At 48.7% G+C, this 24811-nt stretch overlaps 1 protein-coding gene across 1 annotated transcript in view; it reads right to left on the reverse strand.

The window, feature by feature from the left end:
* LOC309672467 (nucleoporin NUP35-like) overlaps window positions 1-24811 on the reverse strand; it is a gene marked incomplete at its 5' end in the record, with an annotated part of 169105 nt that overhangs the window by 6237 nt on the left and 138057 nt on the right. The window contains one exon of the mRNA XM_082483996.1: window positions 127-359. Coding sequence (XP_082340122.1) covers window positions 127-359 — 233 coding nt within the window. The remainder of the gene's footprint in view (window positions 1-126; window positions 360-24811) is intronic.

The raw sequence follows: 24811 nt of genomic DNA on the forward strand, positions 1-24811 counted from the left end.
TGAAGCTGTAATAAACCCTTTTAAAAACAGTTAGGTGAAATTCACACAATTATTTTCAATTTCATATCTATTTCCTTAGAAGGCTTTTATTTAGGGGGACCAGACAAGAATCAGACGAATTCTGACCTGCAAGTAGCGGAGAGCTCATTTCCATTACACCAACTGCACGGCTGTTTAAAGCATAGGGTTCCGGAGCCTCTGGTATAGGTAAATTGCCCATCAAGAATTCAGGAAGAAACTCAAAACTCTCCTCAGGTACTGGAGATGTTCGGGAGCCAGGACTCTTTGGCTCAGCTCCTGTATTAATGAAAAAAAAACACACAAAAAACCATGGAAGCAGCCAAGTGATCGAGACTTTTCTACAGCATAAATGGATGTTCCATTAAAAAAACGTAAAACAATGTACACTAAGTGACTAAGTTTGTTCTAATAACGTATTTTACAAGTAATAAAAGTTTATCATAATCTGGCATTTTTTTGCAATGACAAGAACTGCCACGCTGAGACTTCATTGTTAAAACACACTGCTTCGGCTACAGCTGGATTTCCGGGTTAGAGGGTAATTATGGGGTTGTTTCAAAGGTCTTTCTTTGGTAAAGGCCATCATGCCAAGGCTGGATTCTCCTGCCCTGCTGGCCGGTTCCGCACCCTAGACAGGGGAATGTACTCCAACACAGCACCGCGGGCTCACGCCAGCCACGTCGCGACTTCACCGAGGCCCTGCCACCGCAGCCGCACTCGCCACCCCCCTGAGCTGTACCTGCTTTCGGGGTGCTTCAGGGGCGGATCTTATACCCCGGAGCACCGGCCCCTTGGTTTAAACCCACAAGCCTTTTCGCTTTACCCCAGGAGAAGGGGCTCATCCTGGCGCCGTCTCCCATCACCCAACTTCAGCCCCGCGGCCTCCGGACTCCCCCAACGTGCAGCACCGCCAGAAGCGACGGACAGCCCCGGTCCGGGCCTACTCAGCAGGCCAGCGGAGGGCGGGCAGCGCCGGGGGGACGGGCCGGGCAGCCTCGTCCGGGCAGCAGCCGCCTCTGAGGCACCTCGCGCCGCCCAACGGCCCCGCACGCGCACAAGGGCCGCGCGGCACGACCCGGCCCGGCCCGCCCCGCCCCGGCCCGGCCCTGCCCGGCGCGCGCGGGGCCAGGCGGCGGCCGGCAGAGCCGGAGGGGGCGCGAGGCCGGGAAGGGGGGGCGGCCCCGCGGCCCGGCTCACCTGCGGACGGCGGCTCCGCGGCGAAGGCGGCCGTGTGCGCCCGGGCGGCGGGGAAACCTGGGTTCTGCCTGAAGGCACTGCAGGGCGAGTGCTCTTCCCCGAGGAAAAGCCGCAGGGGTGCTGAGAAAAGCCCTCCGGGGCTGAGCGAGGGCTGAGCGGCTCCGGCAGAGGCAAAGGCGGAGGCGGAGGCAGGTGGGCTAGGGGCGCCCGGGGCTGCAGAAGCCTCAGTCCACAAAGGCAGGAAAAGGCATTTCCTGCGTCTGCCTGCGCGGAGGTTTCTTCGGAAGCCCACCGTGGAGCACAAAGCGCCCCGAGCCAGAAACCTGACTTGTCTCTCCCTCCGCGCTTTGGGGGTTTTACTGGGGACCAGCTCCAGCTTCCCCCTGTAACCCGGGTGCCCATCAGGGATGTCACCGAACAGAGTCCAGAGCTGAGCAAGACGCTGTGGTTGGGACGGGGCTGAGCCGTCACAGAAGGCACCTGACCTTGAAGAGGGTGCAAAAGGAAACGACGGGTCCAACGTGTTCTTCTGCAGTTGCGGACTTAGACAGAAGCCAGCCCAAAAGAGAACTTGTGGACCAAAGGGGAGCCCAGAGGGGATCCCAGACTGCCCCTGGGTAGTTCTGGTGCTAAAAGACACCCCCCCTTTGTGACTCATGAGCATGCTCATCGGGTAACCTCCCTGACTGGATTAAACATGAGCTTGGATGCAGATGTCTCATCAGGAGTGCCCAGGGAATCATTACTGACCAATTGGCTGTGTTTGACTGTAGTAAATATCGGGTGTTTGGAAACATGAGGTGTGCTGGCTGTTGTTAAATGGCTGGACCCCCATTCTACAGAATGGAAATAAACCCAGAAATCTGAGACTTGAAGGGCTTGTTCTAATTTTCACGCAACATAGCCTCACCACATCTTGGTAGTCCTCATGAGTGGCAGAGAATTGGATGGGACAGGACTTCAGTGCGCACCAACCACTTGAGCCTTCTCTTCTCCACGCTGAACAACCCCAGCTCTCTCAGCCTGTCCTCACAGGAGAGGTGCTCCAGCCCTCTGATCACCTCGGAGGCCCTCCTCTGGGCCCGCTCCAACAGGTCCATGTCTTCCCTGTGTTGGGGGCTCCAGAGCTGGACGCAGTACTCCAGGTGGGGTCTCACCAGAGCAGAGTAGAGGGGCAGAATCGCCTCCCTTGACCTGCTGGCCACGCATCTTCTGATGCAGCCCAGGACACGGTTGGCCTTCTGGGCTGTGATCACGCTTTGCCGGCTCATGCTGAGCTTCTCCTCAATCAGCACCCCCAGCTCCTTCTCCTCAGGGCTGCTCTCGATCCATTCTCCCCCCAGCCTGGATCTGTGCTTGGGATTGCCCCGACCCTGATGTAGGACCTTGCACTTGGCCTTGTTCAACTTCAGGAGGTTGGCACGGGCCCACCTCTCCAGCCTGTCCAGGTCCCCCTCTACCCTGAGGTAGAGACAGGAGACAACCGGGGGAGTCCTGGGGGGGAGTTCAAGAAAAAGGGCGGAAGGGAAATGAAAACTTCAGCCCCGTGTCCAGGAGGAGTCGGGGACACTCCCAACCGGCAATGCAGGCGCCCCTGAGACAAGCGGTAGGGGTATGCCAGTTTTTGTCCATGTCCCCTTGACTACCTCTGACCTGTGCCATTGGAAACAATCTCTTGGATCCCATCGAGGAAACCCTGAAGGAAGGTATCAGCTCTCAGAAACCGTGATGTTGACTCACAACCCCAACTGGGGAGTGTCCGGGTTTGAGGTAAAACAGAACCAATTTTGTTCGGTAACGTCGCTTCTTAGCTGGGCCTCTCCAACTACTGAAATTAACTGCATCTTGTGCAGAGAGTGCTCACTCTCTCAGAGTGATAAGACCAATTGTTTATAGCTGATGCCCAGGCATGGTATGCAGAGAGGCTCTTGCTTATGCTTATTGCTATAACACCCAAGGCCAACCAACTTTGTTATTTGCCCCGCTGGAGGGTCGGAAGCGGAAAAGCATAGTGGGGTCCCACCTGCAGGGAGGAGCGGACAGGACAGGTGACCCAAACCTGACCAACAGGGTATTCCATCCCATCTGCCTCATGCTCAGTATAAAAACTGAGGGATCAAAGGGTCAGCTCTCTTCCTCCAGTGGCCGACGTCTGAGGAGGACTCTCTTCGTCTGCCTGTGATCCTGATCCTGAATGCAGATCCGGAATTCAGTTCCCGTCCGTCACTGAGTCCAGCCTGGGACTGCCCCAGTGTCAGCCAGCGTCGCGACTGTCATCTCGGGAGCTTGATACGGTTTTGTCTATATTTTTCATTATTTCTTTTTATTTCATGATTAGTATTTCATTAAATACTAATTTACACCACACCCCCACACCCCCCCACACCCCCCCTCCCACGCCCCCCACCCCCCACACCCCTACTCTCCAGTGCGCTTCCTTCTTCTTCAGGCTTGGCCCTAAGTTTCCCGCATCAGAGTCTCAGGCCTCGGATTTTATAAAATAATGAATTTAATTGAGAGGTACAGCAGCACTGACAGCCCGGGCTGGGTGCCTCCAAAAGACAGGGACCGCCAACAAAGAAATCCCTGGGCAATTACACACTCGTGATCTATACCCCCGCCCCTCACGCGCTCTCCACACGCTCTCCACGCGTCCTTTAGTCCCAAGGTGATTCTTGGCCTGGTGTCTTCTAACATCTGGCTGCTGCCGCCGCCTTCTGTGTCCGGGCAGGCTGGCTCTTCTCTTGTTGATCTGCAGTTTCAGCCCAGGGTTGGAGCCTCCTTATCTTCTGGCTTACACTCCTTGGGCACCTGCGCTCCTGGAAGAACATGGAGAACTGAAGAGTCCCAGGCTTGGGAAAAACACTACAGAAACATCAGTGCGATATCAACATCTTCCCCATAGGAAAAGACTAAACACAGCCCTCTACCAGCTGCGAGGAAAATCACTAAGAAAAAGAACTCTATGCCCGCCTGAAGGCTTCAACAAATCTAGCTCCTCGTGCCAAGTAAACCTAGGCCAACAGCGCAAATCACACCCAAAGTAATTTATTCTCATTAAAACTTACTTATTTACACTAAGCAACTACTATCCCCCAACAGGGATAGCTCCCGGGCAACACTGGCAAAGAGATTCCACATTTTGGCAACTCAGAGAAAAGTTCAAATCTCGGCTTGTTTTGGGAGACACCTTTTCGAGCTGGCCGGAAGCTTTCCCTTGCCGCACCAATTGGGCGAGAGAAGTTGTCAAAGCTCTGTTAAAAGAAGTAATTCCTAGATTGGGAACTCCTGAGGGGTCCTCCTCTGATAACGGGCCTCATTTCATTCACAGGGGTTCCGAATTGCTCCAGGAGCGAGGCAAGGAGCGAATCCTTTTGAAGTATTGCCTGGAAAACTGTATCCCGGTAAAAGTCTGGGTACGCCAAGCGATCAAATGCCTCTTAAAGGGGAGGGAATGTTCCACAATTATTTGTTGTCTCTTTTGCGTGTTTTGTCATCCTTACACGGGATTCTTACTCAGCGAGCTCCTCCGCCCCTGGATTCTCCGGTACAGGAGCTTCATCCTGGAGACTCAGCGGGGTGGTTGGCAACGTGAGGTGCGCTGGCTCTTGTTAAATGCCCGGCACCTGATCCTGCAGAATTGAAATGAAAACAACTATCTCGACTCAGTGTGTTGATTGGCTCTCGCACACCGGGTGGAGAACCCCCCTGTAGGGACCACATTAGCATCCGAGGGACATTAGGCATGCTCCTGGACTAACCTTTTGGTGTCGTGGCATCAGAGAAGTGCAGCTGAAGAACTTTCAGACCACGCTGCAGCGTGAAGCAAAGCACGGAAATAGGTATGCCTGGGTATTCACCTGGCAATCACACTCCTGACCCAAACGGAAATGCTGATGTTGACCCACACCAACACAGACACCAAATCGAAACACACAGGGACATTTGAGTTACTGCTGAGTAGCGCTTACACCGGGTCCAGGCCTTTTCTGCTTCTCACAGCACCCCACCAGCCAGTAGGCTGGGGGTGCCCGAGAAGCTGGCAGGAGACACAGCCGGGACAGCTGACCCCAGCTGACCAACAGGGTATTCCACGGACACGTTGCGTTTTTCTATTCAGCTCTTTCAACTCAACATTTCATAGCTTAGAATGCTACAGTTTCCTACCTGTTACGTGCGTGCTGCTGTAAAAGACCCACGGAGACGACATTTAAACATGAGCTAGTTTTAACGCTGGTTGCTACCACTGCGGTAAAAATCAGCAGCATCTGCTCGGCTGATCACGCTTTGAGAATCGTTAGGCAGCATCATACTTCACGGTTCGGAAAAACGATGTGCAGAACTCACGCTTGTTTAAAAAACAACCTAAGAACAACTTACATTTATTCAGCTTTCTATAGAAAACAGAGTTAAAAAGTCGCTATGACATTTAGAATGCCATGCCAGAGATAATTATGAAAGAGCAACGAATCCAAACAAAATAATTAACATCACATATACTAAGAACAGTCCCGGTCCCCAGAAGCCAAATATGCACAGTGTTCTTTCTCCAAGGAGCCTGCCACCTTTCCAGACAACAAAAAAAAAAAAAAAAAAAAGAAAAGAAAAGAAAAAAGAAACAAACAGTAAGATGAAAGGCATCGGTAAATAAAGCTGCCATTTTAAACACGTCCAACTTACGGGGAAGCAACGTACAGAGGGAAAAAAAGCCAGCACTGATAGGTTTTCTACAATCAGGCAACCAGAGCACAAACGGGGAAAAAAGCACTTCTATTACACTTGCTCGGTGTTTAAAAACGTGTCGACATTGCCATCATTTAAAGTGCAAGCTACGTGTCTGCTGAATTAACTGACGCTGTAACAGGTGACACGCAAGTTAAAATCCTGCCACCAGTCCTTCTACACCTGACCACAGATGCCAGTAGCATCTTTGAAACCCTGACCAACTTAGTGTGTTACTTCCTCTTGTATATTACCAACCAAACACAGATCCCATTGCTTTAGATACAATAAATTCACCTTTCCTAGGACCGTGTCTGTCAGAAACCACCTAGAAGGCAGGGGGAAAAAGGAAGAGAGAAAATAGAGAGAGTCAGTCAACACACAGTTAATTCTCATTATACCAACCAGGTCTTTTTCTTTTCCCAAGTGCTACTCTATTTGCACAGACTACGTTTGAAAGAGTTTCAAAACAAGTCCTTAACCTCTGGAAACAGGACAAGTCATCAATTCATTTATCATTATTATCAGGACTACCATCATTATCAGTATTATCGTTATTTCAGAGCCTGAAGAGAGTGAGGTTGTACTTGAGGCACATCTTTAAAGAAACGACAGGAGGAGAAGATCGAGGCCAAAGTCACGTGGAAGTGATTGAGCGTACAGCCTCATCCAACTCAGAGGAGACAGCACAAAGAAACACGCGCTTCTGTTCCCTTAAAATACCTGATAGTGTCTCACGGAAGCTTGATATGCTGGGGCAAGAGGTCTCATCGTAGGAAATCTAGAGCTTCTTTCCAAGTTGGCCATCACACTCTTAAAAAGAGGCATAGTAGAATGTAATCAAGTACCACAAAGCAGTACTTCAACCTTTAGTATCTAGAATTATTATCCGGAATCGTCTCATAACATCCGTTCACATTTCTGAGCCAGCAAGGTAAATTGACAGGTAAATTGCCTGTCAGTACAGAGCACCACCAAGCATTTCTCTCACTGCAAGCATTGATAGGTTGCATTATGCCATTGCACAGCAGTGGAAGCTTGTCATCTGTTCACTGTAGGTCCTAAGCGGCAGCCAAGTTTGAAACAGTGCAGAGAAAATAAAAAATGGTAAGACTTGCAGCAGTCTTCAAGAAGTAACTTTTTTTCAGGCCCAGATGAACACACGTAGCACAACATCCTCTTTCCAAAGACTTCTAAGAATATTCTAGCCGAGCCCTAGAGGAGCCTCTCCAGTCCTTTACCCGCTGGCAGCTTTTGGCTCAGGTTCAGTTTGCCAAGGAGTTTCACTCAGTCCCCTTGGCAAATGCTAGAAAAGGAGGCAGAAGGCTCCATTTTTGTCAGCTGTGTTTGGAAGGGAATGCGTGCAGAATGGAAGGGGCAGCAAGCGACCCGATGGGAACCACAAGTTCCACAAGAACCCAGAGAACACAAGACGGGAAATGGCAACCAGCCTGGGGAGACCCGATTTGCTGCATTAGACTCAGCAGAGCACAGCCTTCAACAGCCTCGGGACGACAGACATTGAGAAGCCCATCGGGACGACAGACATTGAGAAGCCCGTCTGGCCGCAGACGGCTATCCAAAATACAGCATAGGGGTAGCGTCCCGTGGGGGTGGCAGCTGCCTCTGCTCAACACAAGGGGAACTGACCCATGGAACTACCTGCTCCTTTTCAATCAGAAGCCGAAGCACTGATGCCAAATCCATCCTATCCAATTGCCAATTGCAAGGCAGAGCTTTACAGACTAAGGCCAAACCCTCAAATGCATTGGTCTCCAGCAGTCTCTCTTGCCTCCAAACATACAGGCTAACGACTATGGCTTTGGTTAGGGATATTTCAAAGCGGACACTAGCCACAAAAAACAGGCATTTCAAAAGCAACAAAGACCAGATACCTGACAATTGAGTGTCTTAGATCGTTACTTGTAGCGTTCCAGCTACCAATTCCCGTCTCGGGAACTCTTGTAGCTCAAGTGTCTCCTATGTTATGGTTTCCCTTCGTATCTGGTACAACAACAGAATCCTGTGCATTCTAACTTCCAAGCAGCACAGAGGTTTGCAATCGTGATCCTTCTCAGCAGCAAATTTGGACAAACACTTACGAAAAACTCATGTAAGGCAGAAGAGACTCTACCTACAGAACTTAACTTGCTAGGTTTTGCAATTCAAAAAGGGAAAAAAGAAAAGAGGTCAGGGAAAATCAAGAGGAAGCCCAAAAGCAGAGCGCCTTCCATGTCATAAAAGCAGCTGGTAACTTACTTGATCTGTACACGGCTTGACAGATATCAGGATAAAGTCGCCAAACATTTTTCCATCTTTGCTTAAGGCTTTCCAGGCTTGAAATTTAGACTGGTATTGAATATGCACGCGGTTTCCCGTGTTGGACATCTAGATGACATTAAGTGACAATTGTGACACTCAGCCTTTTAAAGAATGAGCCACAACGTTTTCAGAAATAAATCTCAAACTAAGACATACCACATGCTTTAAGATGGTTCCATACTGCCCAAACTGTCGAAGAATATAGGAAGCTGATGCCGGAGTAAATCTGAAAAACCGAAAAAAAAAGAATCCAGAATTTACCGGGAGCACTTTATGAAATCTGGTGCTAAAACAGGAGCCTAGGAAGGGGGTTTAGAAATCCAGAAGAGACCAGTGTGTTAATGCCATTTTAGAAGCAGGGCCTGCAGGAATATTATCTTCTAGGCTTTCTTCCTTCACCACACCCCAATGGCAGAATGCTGCCTTTCTAACTGGAAAAAAATAACACGCAGCTTAAGTTAAGGTGCTTCACTAGAACAGGGGCATTGACTGGCTTCAGCCGCAGCTGTACTTCCGGCAGAACCTAGGAATGCCAGACAACAGCAACGTCCAAGGCCTCCTTGCCACACGTTGCCAGGATTTCACCCGTGATTTTTCTCATGCTTTGGAAGTCTACTTACCCAAATACAGTTACCCATGTGCCATCAAGTTGATCCGCTGCACTTAGGGATCCGCCCCGAGCACAAAAACAACAGAGCTGAGCAGGAGATGGAGTAGTCTTCCTAGGCTGCCTGGCACTCGCAGGAGTGAACGTCCCTGAAGCTGTTAAATTGAAATGGCGTTGTTTAACAAATTACGTTTGCAAGACAGATCAGCTTAGGAGCTTAAACTCAAAGAATAAAGTCGGTATCGAGCATTTCCCTTGTCTATGCAAGAGCTTGCGGGAGATTTCTCTGCAGACTCAAAGACAAAGACGTCTGCAAGCACGGTAGGGAGTTTTATGGCTCGTAAGCTAACTTTCTCCTTCAGCCCTGAACACCAGCAGCTGAACACCAAATCCAAGCGGGAACAAGATGGCGGAATTAAGCTTAGGAAGAAGCCACGGGTTCCTACAGAAGATCGGAAGCCTTATGAACATGGAAGGCGACCCGCCTTCTCTTATCTCTTTTGACAGGACATCTACCTGTTCCAGGAGTTGATGGCATCGTTTCCACCAATGGGCTCCGTGTTAGAAAAAAGCTGGCCTGCAGGAAAATACAGAAAGGGTAACAAATCATTCTTACAGGTACACTTCTCAGAGCAGCAGAGAGCATTTCCGGGGAACTTAAGCATCGGGCAAGAACATTCACTGTTTGCCTTAAGTTACCCCTCGCTTTTAAGAGTAAGAACAGACATTGCCACGTACATTTCCTACAGGATCATTAAAAGTCCAAAACCAAATTGTACTGTTACTCTCAAAATTGACCCCGCCCCCCTGCCCAAAGTTTCATGAGATCTTTCCCTCAGTACAAAAGTCCTCCTAGCTCAGTAAATGCCTCTAGTGCCCACTAACAGAAAAGAGAACACAAATTTGGGCCCTTCGGGCAATCAGCAGCCCCATAGATTTACAGGAAGGTGAAAAGCTCTCACAAGTCTGCATTTGTCATGGACAAAGCATAGCAGAGGCAGGATTTGCACTTTGCATTCTCTACAGCACCGAAAATCACTAACAACAGCAGACAGCTCCACAACGGCAGCTCGCAGTTAGGCTACACAGGAACAAGCACACCAAGCAACCAGACTAAGCAGCAGCAGGACCTGAAGGCTCACCAGCCAGTTTGCTGACAACGGAGTTAAAAGAACTCACGGAAGCAGTAAACTACCTCCCCTCTTCTGCTTCCAACAGGCCAGTACCTAAGCCACTTACTGGTCTTCCTGAGCTTAGAGGCATCGATCCAAGTCCGAGGCTAGATAATTCATCATAAAGGCTTCGAACTGGCGGTGCACTGCTTTTCGCTTTAGGCGTCGGGACTACTGCTGGTCGGGGAGACACTCCTGCAATCAAAAGGAATAAACGAAGAGCCTGAGAAGACTTGCAAGTTTACTCCACTGCTACTTGTTCTTGAAACTTCAGCAGGAAATTCAGCCAGGAAAGACTCTGGATTCTTTCGCTGGGGGCTTGCAAAACCATCCGGCCTCCCCAACTCTGCAGCCTCGGTCGTTCTACGGAAGAATATCACACGTGTGTCAGACACTGCCTCCTTACACAAGTGCCATCTAAAACTTGGCGACCTCTTAGTCACCCGCTCTATTCACTATCCCACGCGCTTGTTCTTTTGAAGACCTTCTCAGCACAGTTACCTCTGCCTATTTGAAGGCTACACGCTAAAGAACCCGGCGACGGACATTGCACATGCTGTCACATGCCCACTGTCCAGATTCCTTTCCTTCCCATGTCATTTCACATTCAATTAAAATGTAAGCTCTTGAGCGCAGGGACGAGCTTGCATTTCGACAGGATGAGGTTAAGCCAATTGCTCTCCCATTTTGGAAACTCTGGGACTTCCAGTACAACCGAGAATTAAACGGACTGAAAGATCATGACATAGCTCTGAACACTTTGCGGGTGTTTACCCCGGCCGGGTTGGGGGGGAGGGGGTTAGTTTGACTTCACGGTTTTCACTTGCAAAACATTTGGAAAATTAAGCTCTTCCAAAGAGTCCTAAATCTTCAGTCCTAAATCCTGACCGTCAAGACTCCTCTCTGACCTCTTTAACGCATCCAAGAACTCTTAGGGTGTATTCTGCAAAGCGCTCTCCCCCCATCAAGGTTTTCGGCTTCAGTGGCATACTTAACCACTCCTTTTCAATTTCACCAAGATTCTTCTCAGAGGCCTGTCCCTGGGGGAGGGAGGGGAGGGGGGCAAACAAGAGCGAGAAGCGGGAGACCAAGGGACCACCAGAGCATAGAATGGCTCAAGTTGGAAGGCACTCACAAGGATCACTGAGTCCAATTCTGCTTGAAAGTGAAAGAAAAGCATTTCTACAGTTCTCCAGCATTCCTTTGAACCCTCAATGTCTCCTTCAAAATGGCTAGCACACTAACACCATCAGATGGTTAGATTATGCCACCGGATCGAACACCAAAGCCAAGATCCCCCCCAATCTATTACACTCTTAAACACGATTATTAGCAATACCTTTACTCGGCAGAGTTTAGCCAAACTCCATTGCATACACTTGAGCTCACCGTTCATTGAGCGCAAGTTAGAGAACTACGAGAATTCAAGCCTGCAGCAGTCCCTTCGAGCAAGAAGACAAAGCCAATGTTTACATGCTGACAAATTGGCCTGACAGTAACCAAGTCTGACCTGCAAGTAGCGCCCACAACTCCAAGAGCCCGACCGTCCGGCCCCTTAAGTCAGGCGCTGGCCGAGCCACCGAGCCCGGCAAACCGTCCATCAGGAAGCCCGGCAGAAACGCGGCACTGGCTCCGGGCTTTGGCGATGCCGCGGAGCCAAGGGTCATTGTCTCGGCTCCTGCGCGACTGCCCACCGACTCTACAAACCAGGCCAGCGGAGCGCGGGCAGCGCCGGGGGGAAGAGCCGGGCAGCCTCGTCCGGGCAGCGGCCGCCTCTGAGGCACCTCGCGCCGCCCAACGGCCCCGCACGCGACCAAGGGCCGCGCGGCGCGGCACGGCGCGGCGCGGCGCGGCGCGGCCCGGCCCGGCCCGGCCCGGCGCGCGCGGGGCCAGGCGGCGGCCGGCAGAGCCGGAGGGGGCGCGAGGCCGGGAAGGGGGGGCGGCCCCGCGGCCCGGCTCACCTGCGGACGGCGGCTCCGCGGCGAAGGCGGCCGTGTGCGCCCGGGCGGCGGGGAAACCTGGGTTCTGCCTGAAGGCACTGCAGGGCGAGTGCTCTTCCCCGAGGAAAAGCCGCAGGGGTGCTGAGAAAAGCCCTCCGGGGCTGAGCGAGGGCTGAGCGGCTCCGGCAGAGGCAGAGGCACAGCCGGAAGAGGAGGAGGAGGAGGAGGAGGAAGAGGAGGAAGAGGAGGAAGAGGAGGAAGAGGAGGAGGAGTGGGCCAGGGGCGCCCGGGGCTGCAGAAGCCTCAGTCCACAAAGGCAGGATAAGGCATTTCCTGCGTCTGCCTGCGCGGAGGTTTCTTCGGAAGCCCACCGTGGAGCACAAAGCGCCCCGAGCCAGAAACCTGACTTGTCTCTCCCTCCGCGCTGTGATAAACTCAGTATCGTTTGTTCACCAAACCTAAAAACTTACATTTCCACAAGAAGGCAACTGCTTAACAAGAGGTGGCAAGATGGCCAACATTTTACTGTGTAAACAAGATATGCATGATTGTGCAGGCAAGACTAAGCTGCAGGGTCAAGTTATGTAGACAAAGTATAATAAATTGTGAAAAGACTTGAAGGAAAGAAACCTTCACCCCAAGACCACTGGCAATACTAGTGTTTAAGATATTAATTTGTGTAATTTTAAAGGTGTTCGTTTAGTACTGCCAGAGTTTTAGAGATACCTATAGCACTTAGATAAATACTTTGAGAAAATGTTAGATGAAGAATCCTTATAGAATTTACTAACTCTTTAGAAAAAGGGGGGGGGACTAAGTCAAAGATATAGTACTAATTAACTAGTAGTAATTCATAACCTAAAAGACAGGCCTGATAAAAAATGGACGAAGCAAGAAGTCTTGAGGCATTGCCAAGGACAGCTCCTGATAACAAATAAAAGAAGGCCTTGAAAGGCGGCTGAAACCAACCCTGCAGTCTGGACAGAGACCAAAAAGAAAAACTGAGTCTGCGCAGGGACAAAAGGTTACTTGAAGTGATGAAGAAGAATTTGCAGCCTTCATCCTCAAGACCCTCAGCGACCACCACCACAAAGCATTGCGCAAGCGCAGTTAGGAGGAGTTTATGAAAATGACTTCTTAAAGCTAATTTTAATACGAAGCGGGGATAGGTTATGCATATGTATAGCCGTTTAATCTTAATCATAAGATCTCAATCTTATTCTTAATCATAAGATCTCTTAATCATAAGATTAAGAGATCTTATGATTATGTAAAAAGTACCATATATATTTGAGAAAGCCGCTGCATTGAGTGCGCGCCGTCGGTGGAGTGAGACTCCCGGGCCGCCCAGCGCTGTTTTGCTTGCTGCCGCTTGCTAATAAATACTCCAAATTTTAATTGACTCTGTCTCACGTCAATTTTGTGAGATCAACATATAACAATTTTGGTGCCGTGACTCGGATAGAGGCAATCTGGTGAGAAGCCCCATACAGGGAGGCGCCCCGCTGAAATTCAGCGGCCCTGGCTGGGTGCTATCGCATCACATCCTCTACCGACGAACCCTAAATTCGGCAACAAGCAAAAGAAAGCCGGCAAACCCTGTAATCTTTGTGCACGAAGCCCCAAACGAAGACGCAGGAACGCGTGAGTATAGGCCGGTTATCCGTTCGGTTGGGGTTGGGTATCCCGGAGTGTGATAATGTGAGACGTCCACCGGACTTAGTAGCCCACCGGACGAAGCGAGTGCGGACCCCTTAGTAGTGCGGTTCCCATCTCCCGCGAGGGACTGGGCCACGAATAGGGGGAGCGTGTGTGTGTGTGTAAGAAGGCACTCCGGAAGATGGGACAGAGGAAGAGCAAGCCCTCTGATCCCATGGGTGGATTGGGACCTCATGTGAAACCCCCCCCAAATACCACCAGATGTGGATTGGGACCTCATGTGAGACCCCCCCAAATACCACCAGACAGTCCGTTAAGTTTAATGATCAAGTATTGGGATGATTACCCCTCTAGGCGGGGTAAGAACAAAGTAAAATTGATCCACTATTGTATAGAAATATGGAGAGAAAGAAACAAATAAGAAAAGGCTTATATTGGCCAATTTAGATTTGTGATCAGTCTGACTATCTTGGTGCAGATTAGTGGTAAATGGCAAATGGTTTAAGATTTAAGTTACACGTAACTGGCTATTGTTTTAATTGGAAAATCTTGTGGTGTGAGTGAGAAGTGTAATGGGCCCTTTTATATGACTGAGTGAGTGTTTGAGTGAGTGCGGTGCAGAGTTTGTGTGTTCACCCTAAGTGAAAAGGATTTTCATAATGGAGGAGAGGGAACATCGACATAGTCCAGGCGCAGACATTAAATGGCTACTACAGCGGCCAAACTGGACTAATCAAGACACTGAACATAAAACTCATATGGTGGATCTGCGCACCAGAGTTGTTCAAGAAATTAAAGAATCTGTTCCTCAGAGACAGAATATAAATAAAGCTTTTAGTGAACATCAAGGGAAAGATGAACCCCCCACTAAATGGCTAGACAGATTGCGACAGAATCTGCAACTCTATTCAAGGCTAGATCCCACCACCCCTGTGAGACAAGTTCTGTTGAAAACTCAGTTTGTGGTAAAGTCATGGACAGACATTAGAAAGAAATTGATAAAGTTAGAAAACTGGCAAGAGCAAGGATTAAACGAGTTGTTGAGAAAGGTATTGTTCTCGCCCCTCACTCTCGGGACGAGATTGAGCACGGAACCATTGGTTCCAACTGCAAGGTGTCATAAACCGAATAGTGGTGTTGCACAAAGAAGCTAAAGCTAGAAAGAGAAAAGGGAAAGCTACTGCTTGTGCTGTGCTGGGAGCGTGCCTGGCGGCTGCGGTGGAGAACAAGAGGCAGGCGCCCTGCCAAGAAGAGGCGATAGTTGCCTCAATACAAGCGGCACTGGCGCCGCTGCAGGAACAGTTCCTAGAAACCAAGCGGGTGCTAAAGGAAGAAAAGAGCAAAAAACTTAATATTGAAAGAGAAGCTGAGTTCAGCTCCTGAAGGAGTCAGACACCCTCGCTGAGACAAAAGTAATGCCAAAGGGAAAAGGGGTGCGCCCAATTTATCGTCAGGAAGATAAAAACACCACAAAACAAAAACCCAACTAAAAGACGCCACAGATAACACCCCCACATGTATCCACTGATAAAAACAGAATCCCCTTTACCGCCACTGAATTAGCCAAACTACGGAAAGATTTTGCTAGGATGGCAAGGAAATCCGAAACCGAATACGTGTGGAGTATATCCCTGTCGGGGGAGAAAGGAATCATTTTATCAAAAAGGAAGCAGAGGGATATTGGGGCCCTGGCGTTTTCCTCACAACGGGCGACCTCCGAGCCCCATGGTCTCTAACCCAGAGAGCCGCATATTAGTCGGGGGGTGGGGGGGCTGAACCCATTGAAGAGGGGGAAGTGACTCAAGAATTAATAAATTACAGAAAGAAATATAGGCCAGTAAGTCGGACTTACCAAAAAGCAGAAACTAGAGCAGTGCGGACGGAGGAGCAGGCGAATAAATCATCGTTTAGGTTTTTTTTTCTGGGAAAAGCCCTGATCTAAAAAAAAAAAAAAAAAAAGAGAGAGAGACCTCTGTTCCAGCAAGAATTGTGGCAAATAGAACTACAAAAGGAGGTGCCCCAAGACTTAATGGATGGGGGTCCCCACCAAAAAGCTAGAGTTCCTGGTGCGGAGGTGGTCTGAACAAAAACCCCCGCTCACACTGAACCCACCTTCGGCGCCACCCGTGGACATGGGGGAAGGGTTCAAGAGAAACGAAAAGGTGGCAGAAAGCTAAATCCTCCGCCCCCTCAAGGTGAGAGGGGAGGCAGAGGGTGGATGTTTATTAGACAACTCATCTGCAATAATAAAGGAGACTTATTAATTACAGTTGCAGTAGGGCCAAGGAAAAAGCCCGTGACTTTTTAATTGATACAGGAGCCCAAATTACAGCAATTAACGGGAGTGAGGCAGAACAGTGCGGCATCTCGGCCCCTTCTAAACACCTAATAGTACTAAATGCTTTGGGGAAAACCCAGTCTGTGCCCATGACTCCGGTAATCTTGTGGCTACCAGGAGAGGAAAGTCCGGTAGACACCATGGCGGTTATAAAGCCCTTCCAAATAAATCTCCTAGAAATAAATGTTTTGAAGGGAAGACAGTGGCGGGACACCCAAGGGAACTTACAGTCTTTCAGCATTCCTCAGGTTAGAAGACTAACCGAGAATTTCAGTGTGTCAGTGCGCCTGCTACAAGCGGCGCCCCCCCCCCCCCCTTCCCGCTTGACTAATGTGAAACCCTACCCGTTACCCCTGAGAGCGAGGGAGGGCATCACCCCCGTGTTAGAAGATCTGAAGAAGCAGAGAGTCGTAGTCCCGACACAGTCCCCCTTCAACTCTCCCATATAGCCCGTGAGAAAACCTAATGAGAAATGGAGATTGGCTGTAGACTACCGGCGCTTCAATAACAATACAGGCCCATTAACGGCTGCCGTGCCAACAATTGATGTCAAAGACATTTTTTTTTTATGGTTCCGCTGCAACCTGTGGAACAAGAATGCTTTGCTTTCACGTGTGTGTGGGGGGGGGGGCAGCAGTATACGTTTACTCGACTGCCTCAAGGATGTAAACACTCCCCCACACCAGCTCATCATGTACTGGCCCAAGAACTTGAAACCATTCCCATACAAGAAGGAGTTAAAATTTACAAAGACCCCACCCCTGACGGGGTGGCTCAGCGCGCCTCCATAAAAAAAAATAAAAAAAATAAAAAATAAAAATAGTATGCTCAAATAAAACACTATTGCAATTTTTTGTGACAAAAGGAACTGCTAAAATACTGCCTATCCAAGATGAGGCGAACTTGGATAGGGAGATGCCCCCAACTTTCCCTTGTGATCAAAGTCGCTCCCCCATTCTCAGAGCAAGTTTTAAATACATAGTTTACTGATGCTTCATCGAAGCGAAAAGAGAAAGTTTAGAAGTACCGGGCTGTGGCCCTTCAAGTAAAAACCAAGAAGCAAATCATTACAGGAGAGGGCAGTGCACAGGTGAGAGAGCTGGTTGCAGTGTGGAGTGTGTTTCAAGGTGAGAGACAGACTCTTTCTCCTGTGCATGAAAAGGAGGCAAAAGTTAATAAAGAAAAGACTAAGAGTGCAGAGACCGCCTTTAAATATTACAATTAAATAAAGTATTGATCAAAGTCTGGAAAGAATCATCCCTGACTCCCTGTTGGGAGGTACCTTTTCTTGTTTTACTCACTACAGATTCTGTTGTTCGGACTGCTGAAAAAGAGTGGACTCACGCAAGCCGAATCAAGGACCCGTTCGAAGTTCCCATTAGGAGGCAACAGGAAGCCCAGACAACCTAAAGGTTACCTTCCGAAGAAAGACAAATGAATGAAACTGTCTTTTGTAGAAATCCTAACTGTATTTGTTATCCCTTTGTCTAAGTGTAAACTTTGTAAAGAAAAGTGGTGGGTCCACTGCCTCTATGGGTATCCTCTTAGTAGTATTTGCCATGAATGTTATAACTACAGACATTACGCATAAGAGTTGCAACCGGGAAAATCATAAAAGAATCTAAGAAGTAGTAAAATATCTTTGCCAAAAGCATGAACCCTGAGAAGTGTTGTCTGCATGCAAATGAACCTTGTTTAACGGAGGCCAAAATTGTGCAGGTGACTTGCGGACAGACAGTGTCTAAGATAGGGTGTAGAGCTTAGGAGGTAAAAAGTAAAAACTGACAAGCATGTAAGTCAAGGTGAGCTAAATATGAAGGAGGTTCCCCTGAAAAATACGACTGCTGCCGAGAAGATGGTACCCCTCGCTGCTCTAAGCAACAGAGTAGGCAGAGGAAGAGGCAGAGGCGTACTGCTGTGGGGACTGAGATTAATAAACCACCTCCAGAAATGACCCATATAGCCCTTTGACTTACAACTCCCAACCCAAGCAACCTTAAGACTTTCCCGAAGTCTACACACTCTCCCAGGAAACAAAAGTAAAAAAAAAAAAAAAAAAAATAAAATAAAAAAAAAATATATATAAATTGCCAGAGATATTGAAATACCTATAGCAAAGGCAAGAGCACTCCACCTTTCTCAAATCTGCAAATAAGTCTGTGTACAATAAAAGTGTTGGTAATGACAATAAAGCAACAAAATAGTTGCAATTGTAAAAAGCAAATTAAAAGCAGCTCATTTAATGCTTATAAGAGCCAAGTATGAACCCCTAAAAAAGATACCAAAAACAAAAGAGACCTTTATTTTAAGTCAACAAAAGCTTAAGCGGTTTGATGAACAAAATAGTAAAAAAAAATAAAGGGGGGAATTGTGATAAACTCAGTATCGTTTGTTCACCAAACCTAAAAACTTACATTTCCACAAGAAGGCAACTGCTTAACAAGAGGTGGCAAGATGGCCAACATTTTACTGTGTAAACAAGATATGCATGATTGTGCAGGCAAGACTAAGCTGCAGGGTCAAGTTATGTAGACAAAGTATAATAAATTGTGAAAAGACTTGAAGGAAAGAAACCTTCACCCCAAGACCACTGGCAATACTAGTGTTTAAGATATTAATTTGTGTAATTGTAAAGGTGTTCGTTTAGTACTGCCAGAGTTTTAGAGATACCTATAGCACTTAGATAAATACTTTGAGAAAATGTTAGATGAAGAATCCTTATAGAATTTACTAACTCTTTAGAAAAAGGGGGGGGGACTAAGTCAAAGATATAGTACTAATTAACTAGTAGTAATTCATAACCTAAAAGACAGGCCTGATAAAAAATGGACGAAGCAAGAAGTCTTGAGGCATTGCCAAGGACAGCTCCTGATAACAAATAAAAGAAGGCCTTGAAAGGCGGCTGAAACCAACCCTGCAGTCTGGACAGAGACCAAAAAGAAAAACTGAGTCTGCGCAGGGACAAAAGGTTACTTGAAGTGATGAAGAAGAATTTGCAGCCTTCATCCTCAAGACCCTCAGCGACCACCACCACAAAGCATTGCGCAAGCGCAGTTAGGAGGAGTTTATGAAAATGACTTCTTAAAGCTAATTTTAATACGAAGCGGGGATAGGTTATGCATATGTATAGCCGTATTAAGAGATCTTATGATTATGTAAAAAGTACCATATATATTTGAGAAAGCCGCTGCATTGAGTGCGCGCCGTCAGTGGAGTGAGACTCCCGGGCCGCCCAGCGCTGTTTTGCTTGCTGCCGCTTGCTAATAAATACTCCAAATTTTAATTGACTCTGTCTCACGTCAATTTTGTGAGATCAACATATAACACGCGCTTTGGGGGTTTTACTGGGGACCAGCTCCAGCTTCCCCCTGTAACCCGGGTGCCCATCAGGGATGTCACCGAACAGAGTCCAGAGCTGAGCCAGACGCTGTGGTTGGGACGGGGCTGAGCCGTCACAGAAGGCACCTGACCTTGAAGAGGGTGCAAAAGGAAACGACGGGTCCAACGTGTTCCTTCTGCAGTTGCGGACTTAGACAGAAGCCAGCCCAAAAGAGAACTTGTGGACCAAAGGGGAGCCCAGAGGGGATCCCAGACTGACCCAGGGTAGTTCTGGTGCTAAAAGACACCCCCCCTTTGTGACGCATGATCATCATGCTCCAGCCCTCTGATCACCTCGGAGGCCCTCCTCTGGGCCCGCTCCAACAGGTCCATGTCTTCCCTGTGTTGGGGGCTCCAGAGCTGGACGCAGTACTCCAGGTGGGGTCTCACCAGAGCAGAGTAGAGGGGCAGAATCGCCTCCCTTGACCTGCTGGCCACGCATCTTCTGATGCAGCCCAGGACACGGTTGGCCTTCTGGGCTGTGATCACGCTTTGCCGGCTCATGCTGAGCTTCTCCTCAATCAGCACCCCCAGCTCCTTCTCCTCAGGGCTGCTCTCGATCCATTCTCCCCCCAGCCTGGATCTGTGCTTGGGATTGCCCCGACCCTGAGGTAGGACCTTGCACTTGGCCTTGTTCAACTTCAGGAGGTTGGCACGGGCCCACCTCTCCAGCCTGTCCAGGTCCCCCTCTACCCTGAGGTAGAGACAGGAGACAAACGGGGAAGTCCTGGGGGGGAGTTCAAGAAAAAGGGCGGAAGGGAAATGAAAGCTTCAGCCCCGTGTCCAGGAGGAGTCGGGGACACTCCCAACCGGCAATGCAGGCGCCCCTGAGACAAGCGGTAGGGGTATGCCAGTTTTTGTCCGTGTCCCCTTGACTACCTCTGACCTGTGCCATTGGAAACAATCTCTTGGATCCCATCGAGGAAACCCTGAAGGAAGGTATCAGCTCTCAGAAACCATGATGTTGACTCACAACCCCAACTGGGGAGTGTCCGGGTTTGAGGTAAAACAGAACCAATTTTGTTCGGTAACGTCGCTTCTTAGCTGGGCCTCTCCAACTACTGAAATTAACTGCATCTTGTGCAGAGAGTGCTCACTCTCTCAGAGTGATAAGACCAATTGTTTATAGCTGATGCCCAGGCATGGTATGCAGAGAGGCTCTTGCTTATGCTTATTGCTATAACACCCAAGGCCAACCAACTTTGTTATTTGCCCCGCTGGAGGGTCGGAAGCGGAAAAGCATAGTGGGGTCCCACCTGCAGGGAGGAGCGGACAGGACAGGTGACCCAAACCTGACCAACAGGGTATTCCATCCCATCTGCCTCATGCTCAGTATAAAAACTGAGGGATCAAAGGGTCAGCTCTCTTCCTTCAGTGGCCGACGTCTGAGGAGGACTCTCTTCGTCTGCCTGTGATCCTGATCCTGAATGCAGATCCGGAATTCAGTTCCCGTCCGTCACTGAGTCCAGCCTGGGACTGCCCCAGTGTCAGCCAGCGTCGCGACTGTCATCTCGGGAGCTTGATACGGTTTTGTCTATATTTTTCATTATTTCTTTTTATTTCATGATTAGTATTTCATTAAATACTAATTTACACCACACCCCCACACCCCCCCACACCCCCCCTCCCACGCCCCCCACCCCCCACACCCCTACTCTCCAGTGCGCTTCCTTCTTCTTCAGGCTTGGCCCTAAGTTTCCCGCATCAGAGTCTCAGGCCTCGGATTTTATAAAATAATGAATTTAATTGAGAGGTACAGCAGCACTGACAGCCCGGGCTGGGTGCCTCCAAAAGACAGGGACCGCCAACAAAGAAATCCCTGGGCAATTACACACTCGTGATCTATACCCCCGCCCCTCACGCGCTCTCCACACGCTCTCCACGCGTCCTTTAGTCCCAAGGTGATTCTTGGCCTGGTGTCTTCTAACATCTGGCTGCTGCCGCCGCCTTCTGTGTCCGGGCAGGCTGGCTCTTCTCTTGTTGATCTGCAGTTTCAGCCCAGGGTTGGAGCCTCCTTATCTTCTGGCTTACACTCCTTGTGCACCTGCGCTCCTGGAAGAACATGGAGAACTGAAGAGTCCCAGGCTTGGGAAAAACACTACAGAAACATCAGTGCGATATCAACATCTTCCCCATAGGAAAAGACTAAACACAGCCCTCTACCAGCTGCGAGGAAAATCACTAAGAAAAAGAACTCTATGCCCGCCTGAAGGCTTCAACAAATCTAGCTCCTCGTGCCAAGTAAACCTAGGCCAACAGCGCAAATCACACCCAAAGTAATTTATTCTCATTAAAACTTACTTATTTACACTAAGCAACTACTATCCCCCAACAGGGATAGCTCCTGGGCAACACTGGCAAAGAGATTCCACATTTTGGCAACTCAGAGAAAAGTTCAAATCTCGGCTTGTTTTGGGAGACACCTTTTCGAGCTGGCCGGAAGCTTTCCCTTGCCGCACCAATTGGGCGAGAGAAGTTGTCAAAGCTCTGTTAAAAGAAGTAATTCCTAGATTGGGAACTCCTGAGGGGTCCTCCTCTGATAACGGGCCTCATTTCATTCACAGGGGTTCCGAATTGCTCCAGGAGCGAGGCAAGGAGCGAATCCTTTTGAAGTATTGCCTGGAAAACTGTATCCCGGTAAAAGTCTGGGTACGCCAAGCGATCAAATGCCTCTTAAAGGGGAGGGAATGTTCCACAATTATTTGTTGTCTCTTTTGCGTGTTTTGTCATCCTTACACGGGATTCTTACTCAGCGAGCTCCTCCGCCCCTGGATTCTCCGGTACAGGAGCTTCATCCTGGAGACTCAGCGGGGTGGTTGGCAACGTGAGGTGCGCTGGCTCTTGTTAAATGCCCGGCACCTGATCCTGCAGAATTGAAATGAAAACAACTATCTCGACTCAGTGTGTTGATTGGCTCTCGCACACCGGGTGGAGAACCCCCCTGTAGGGACCACATTAGCATCCGAGGGACATTAGGCATGCTCCTGGACTAACCTTTTGGTGTCGTGGCATCAGAGAAGTGCAGCTGAAGAACTTTCAGACCACGCTGCAGCGTGAAGCAAAGCACGGAAATAGGTATGCCTGGGTATTCACCTGGCAATCACACTCCTGACCCAAACGGAAATGCTGATGTTGACCCACACCAACACAGACACCAAATCGAAACACACAGGGACATTTGAGTTACTGCTGAGTAGCGCTTACACCGGGTCCAGGCCTTTTCTGCTTCTCACAGCACCCCACCAGCCAGTAGGCTGGGGGTGCCCGAGAAGCTGGCAGGAGACACAGCCGGGACAGCTGACCCCAGCTGACCAACAGGGTATTCCACGGACACGTTGCGTTTTTCTATTCAGCTCTTTCAACTCAACATTTCATAGCTTAGAATGCTACAGTTTCCTACCTGTTACGTGCGTGCTGCTGTAAAAGACCCACGGAGACGACATTTAAACATGAGCTAGTTTTAACGCTGGTTGCTACCACTGCGGTAAAAATCAGCAGCATCTGCTCGGCTGATCACGCTTTGAGAATCGTTAGGCAGCATCATACTTCACGGTTCGGAAAAACGATGTGCAGAACTCACGCTTGTTTAAAAAACAACCTAAGAACAACTTACATTTATTCAGCTTTCTATAGAAAACAGAGTTAAAAAGTCGCTATGACATTTAGAATGCCATGCCAGAGATAATTATGAAAGAGCAACGAATCCAAACAAAATAATTAACATCACATATACTAAGAACAGTCCCGGTCCCCAGAAGCCAAATATGCACAGTGTTCTTTCTCCAAGGAGCCTGCCACCTTTCCAGACAACAAAAAAAAAAAAAAAAGAAAAGAAAAGAAAAGAAAAAAGAAACAAACAGTAAGATGAAAGGCATCGGTAAATAAAGCTGCCATTTTAAACACGTCCAACTTACGGGGAAGCAACGTACAGAGGGAAAAAAAGCCAGCACTGATAGGTTTTCTACAATCAGGCAACCAGAGCACAAACGGGGAAAAAAGCACTTCTATTACACTTGCTCGGTGTTTAAAAACGTGTCGACATTGCCATCATTTAAAGTGCAAGCTACGTGTCTGCTGAATTAACTGACGCTGTAACAGGTGACACGCAAGTTAAAATCCTGCCACCAGTCCTTCTACACCTGACCACAGATGCCAGTAGCATCTTTGAAACCCTGACCAACTTAGTGTGTTACTTCCTCTTGTATATTACCAACCAAACACAGATCCCATTGCTTTAGATACAATAAATTCACCTTTCCTAGGACCGTGTCTGTCAGAAACCACCTAGAAGGCAGGGGGAAAAAGGAAGAGAGAAAATAGAGAGAGTCAGTCAACACACAGTTAATTCTCATTATACCAACCAGGTCTTTTTCTTTTCCCAAGTGCTACTCTATTTGCACAGACTACGTTTGAAAGAGTTTCAAAACAAGTCCTTAACCTCTGGAAACAGGACAAGTCATCAATTCATTTATCATTATTATCAGGACTACCATCATTATCAGTATTATCGTTATTTCAGAGCCTGAAGAGAGTGAGGTTGTACTTGAGGCACATCTTTAAAGAAACGACAGGAGGAGAAGATCGAGGCCAAAGTCACGTGGAAGTGATTGAGCGTACAGCCTCATCCAACTCAGAGGAGACAGCACAAAGAAACACGCGCTTCTGTTCCCTTAAAATACCTGATAGTGTCTCACGGAAGCTTGATATGCTGGGGCAAGAGGTCTCATCGTAGGAAATCTAGAGCTTCTTTCCAAGTTGGCCATCACACTCTTAAAAAGAGGCATAGTAGAATGTAATCAAGTACCACAAAGCAGTACTTCAACCTTTAGTATCTAGAATTATTATCCGGAATCGTCTCATAACATCCGTTCACATTTCTGAGCCAGCAAGGTAAATTGACAGGTAAATTGCCTGTCAGTACAGAGCACCACCAAGCATTTCTCTCACTGCAAGCATTGATAGGTTGCATTATGCCATTGCACAGCAGTGGAAGCTTGTCATCTGTTCACTGTAGGTCCTAAGCGGCAGCCAAGTTTGAAACAGTGCAGAGAAAATAAAAAATGGTAAGACTTGCAGCAGTCTTCAAGAAGTAACTTTTTTTCAGGCCCAGATGAACACACGTAGCACAACATCCTCTTTCCAAAGACTTCTAAGAATATTCTAGCCGAGCCCTAGAGGAGCCTCTCCAGTCCTTTACCCGCTGGCAGCTTTTGGCTCAGGTTCAGTTTGCCAAGGAGTTTCACTCAGTCCCCTTGGCAAATGCTAGAAAAGGAGGCAGAAGGCTCCATTTTTGTCAGCTGTGTTTGGAAGGGAATGCGTGCAGAATGGAAGGGGCAGCAAGCGACCCGATGGGAACCACAAGTTCCACAAGAACCCAGAGAACACAAGACGGGAAATGGCAACCAGCCTGGGGAGACCCGATTTGCTGCATTAGACTCAGCAGAGCACAGCCTTC

Source organism: Vanellus vanellus (assembly GCF_965231255.1).
Source record: "Vanellus vanellus genome assembly, chromosome: 5".
NCBI lineage: Eukaryota > Metazoa > Chordata > Aves > Charadriiformes > Charadriidae > Vanellus > Vanellus vanellus.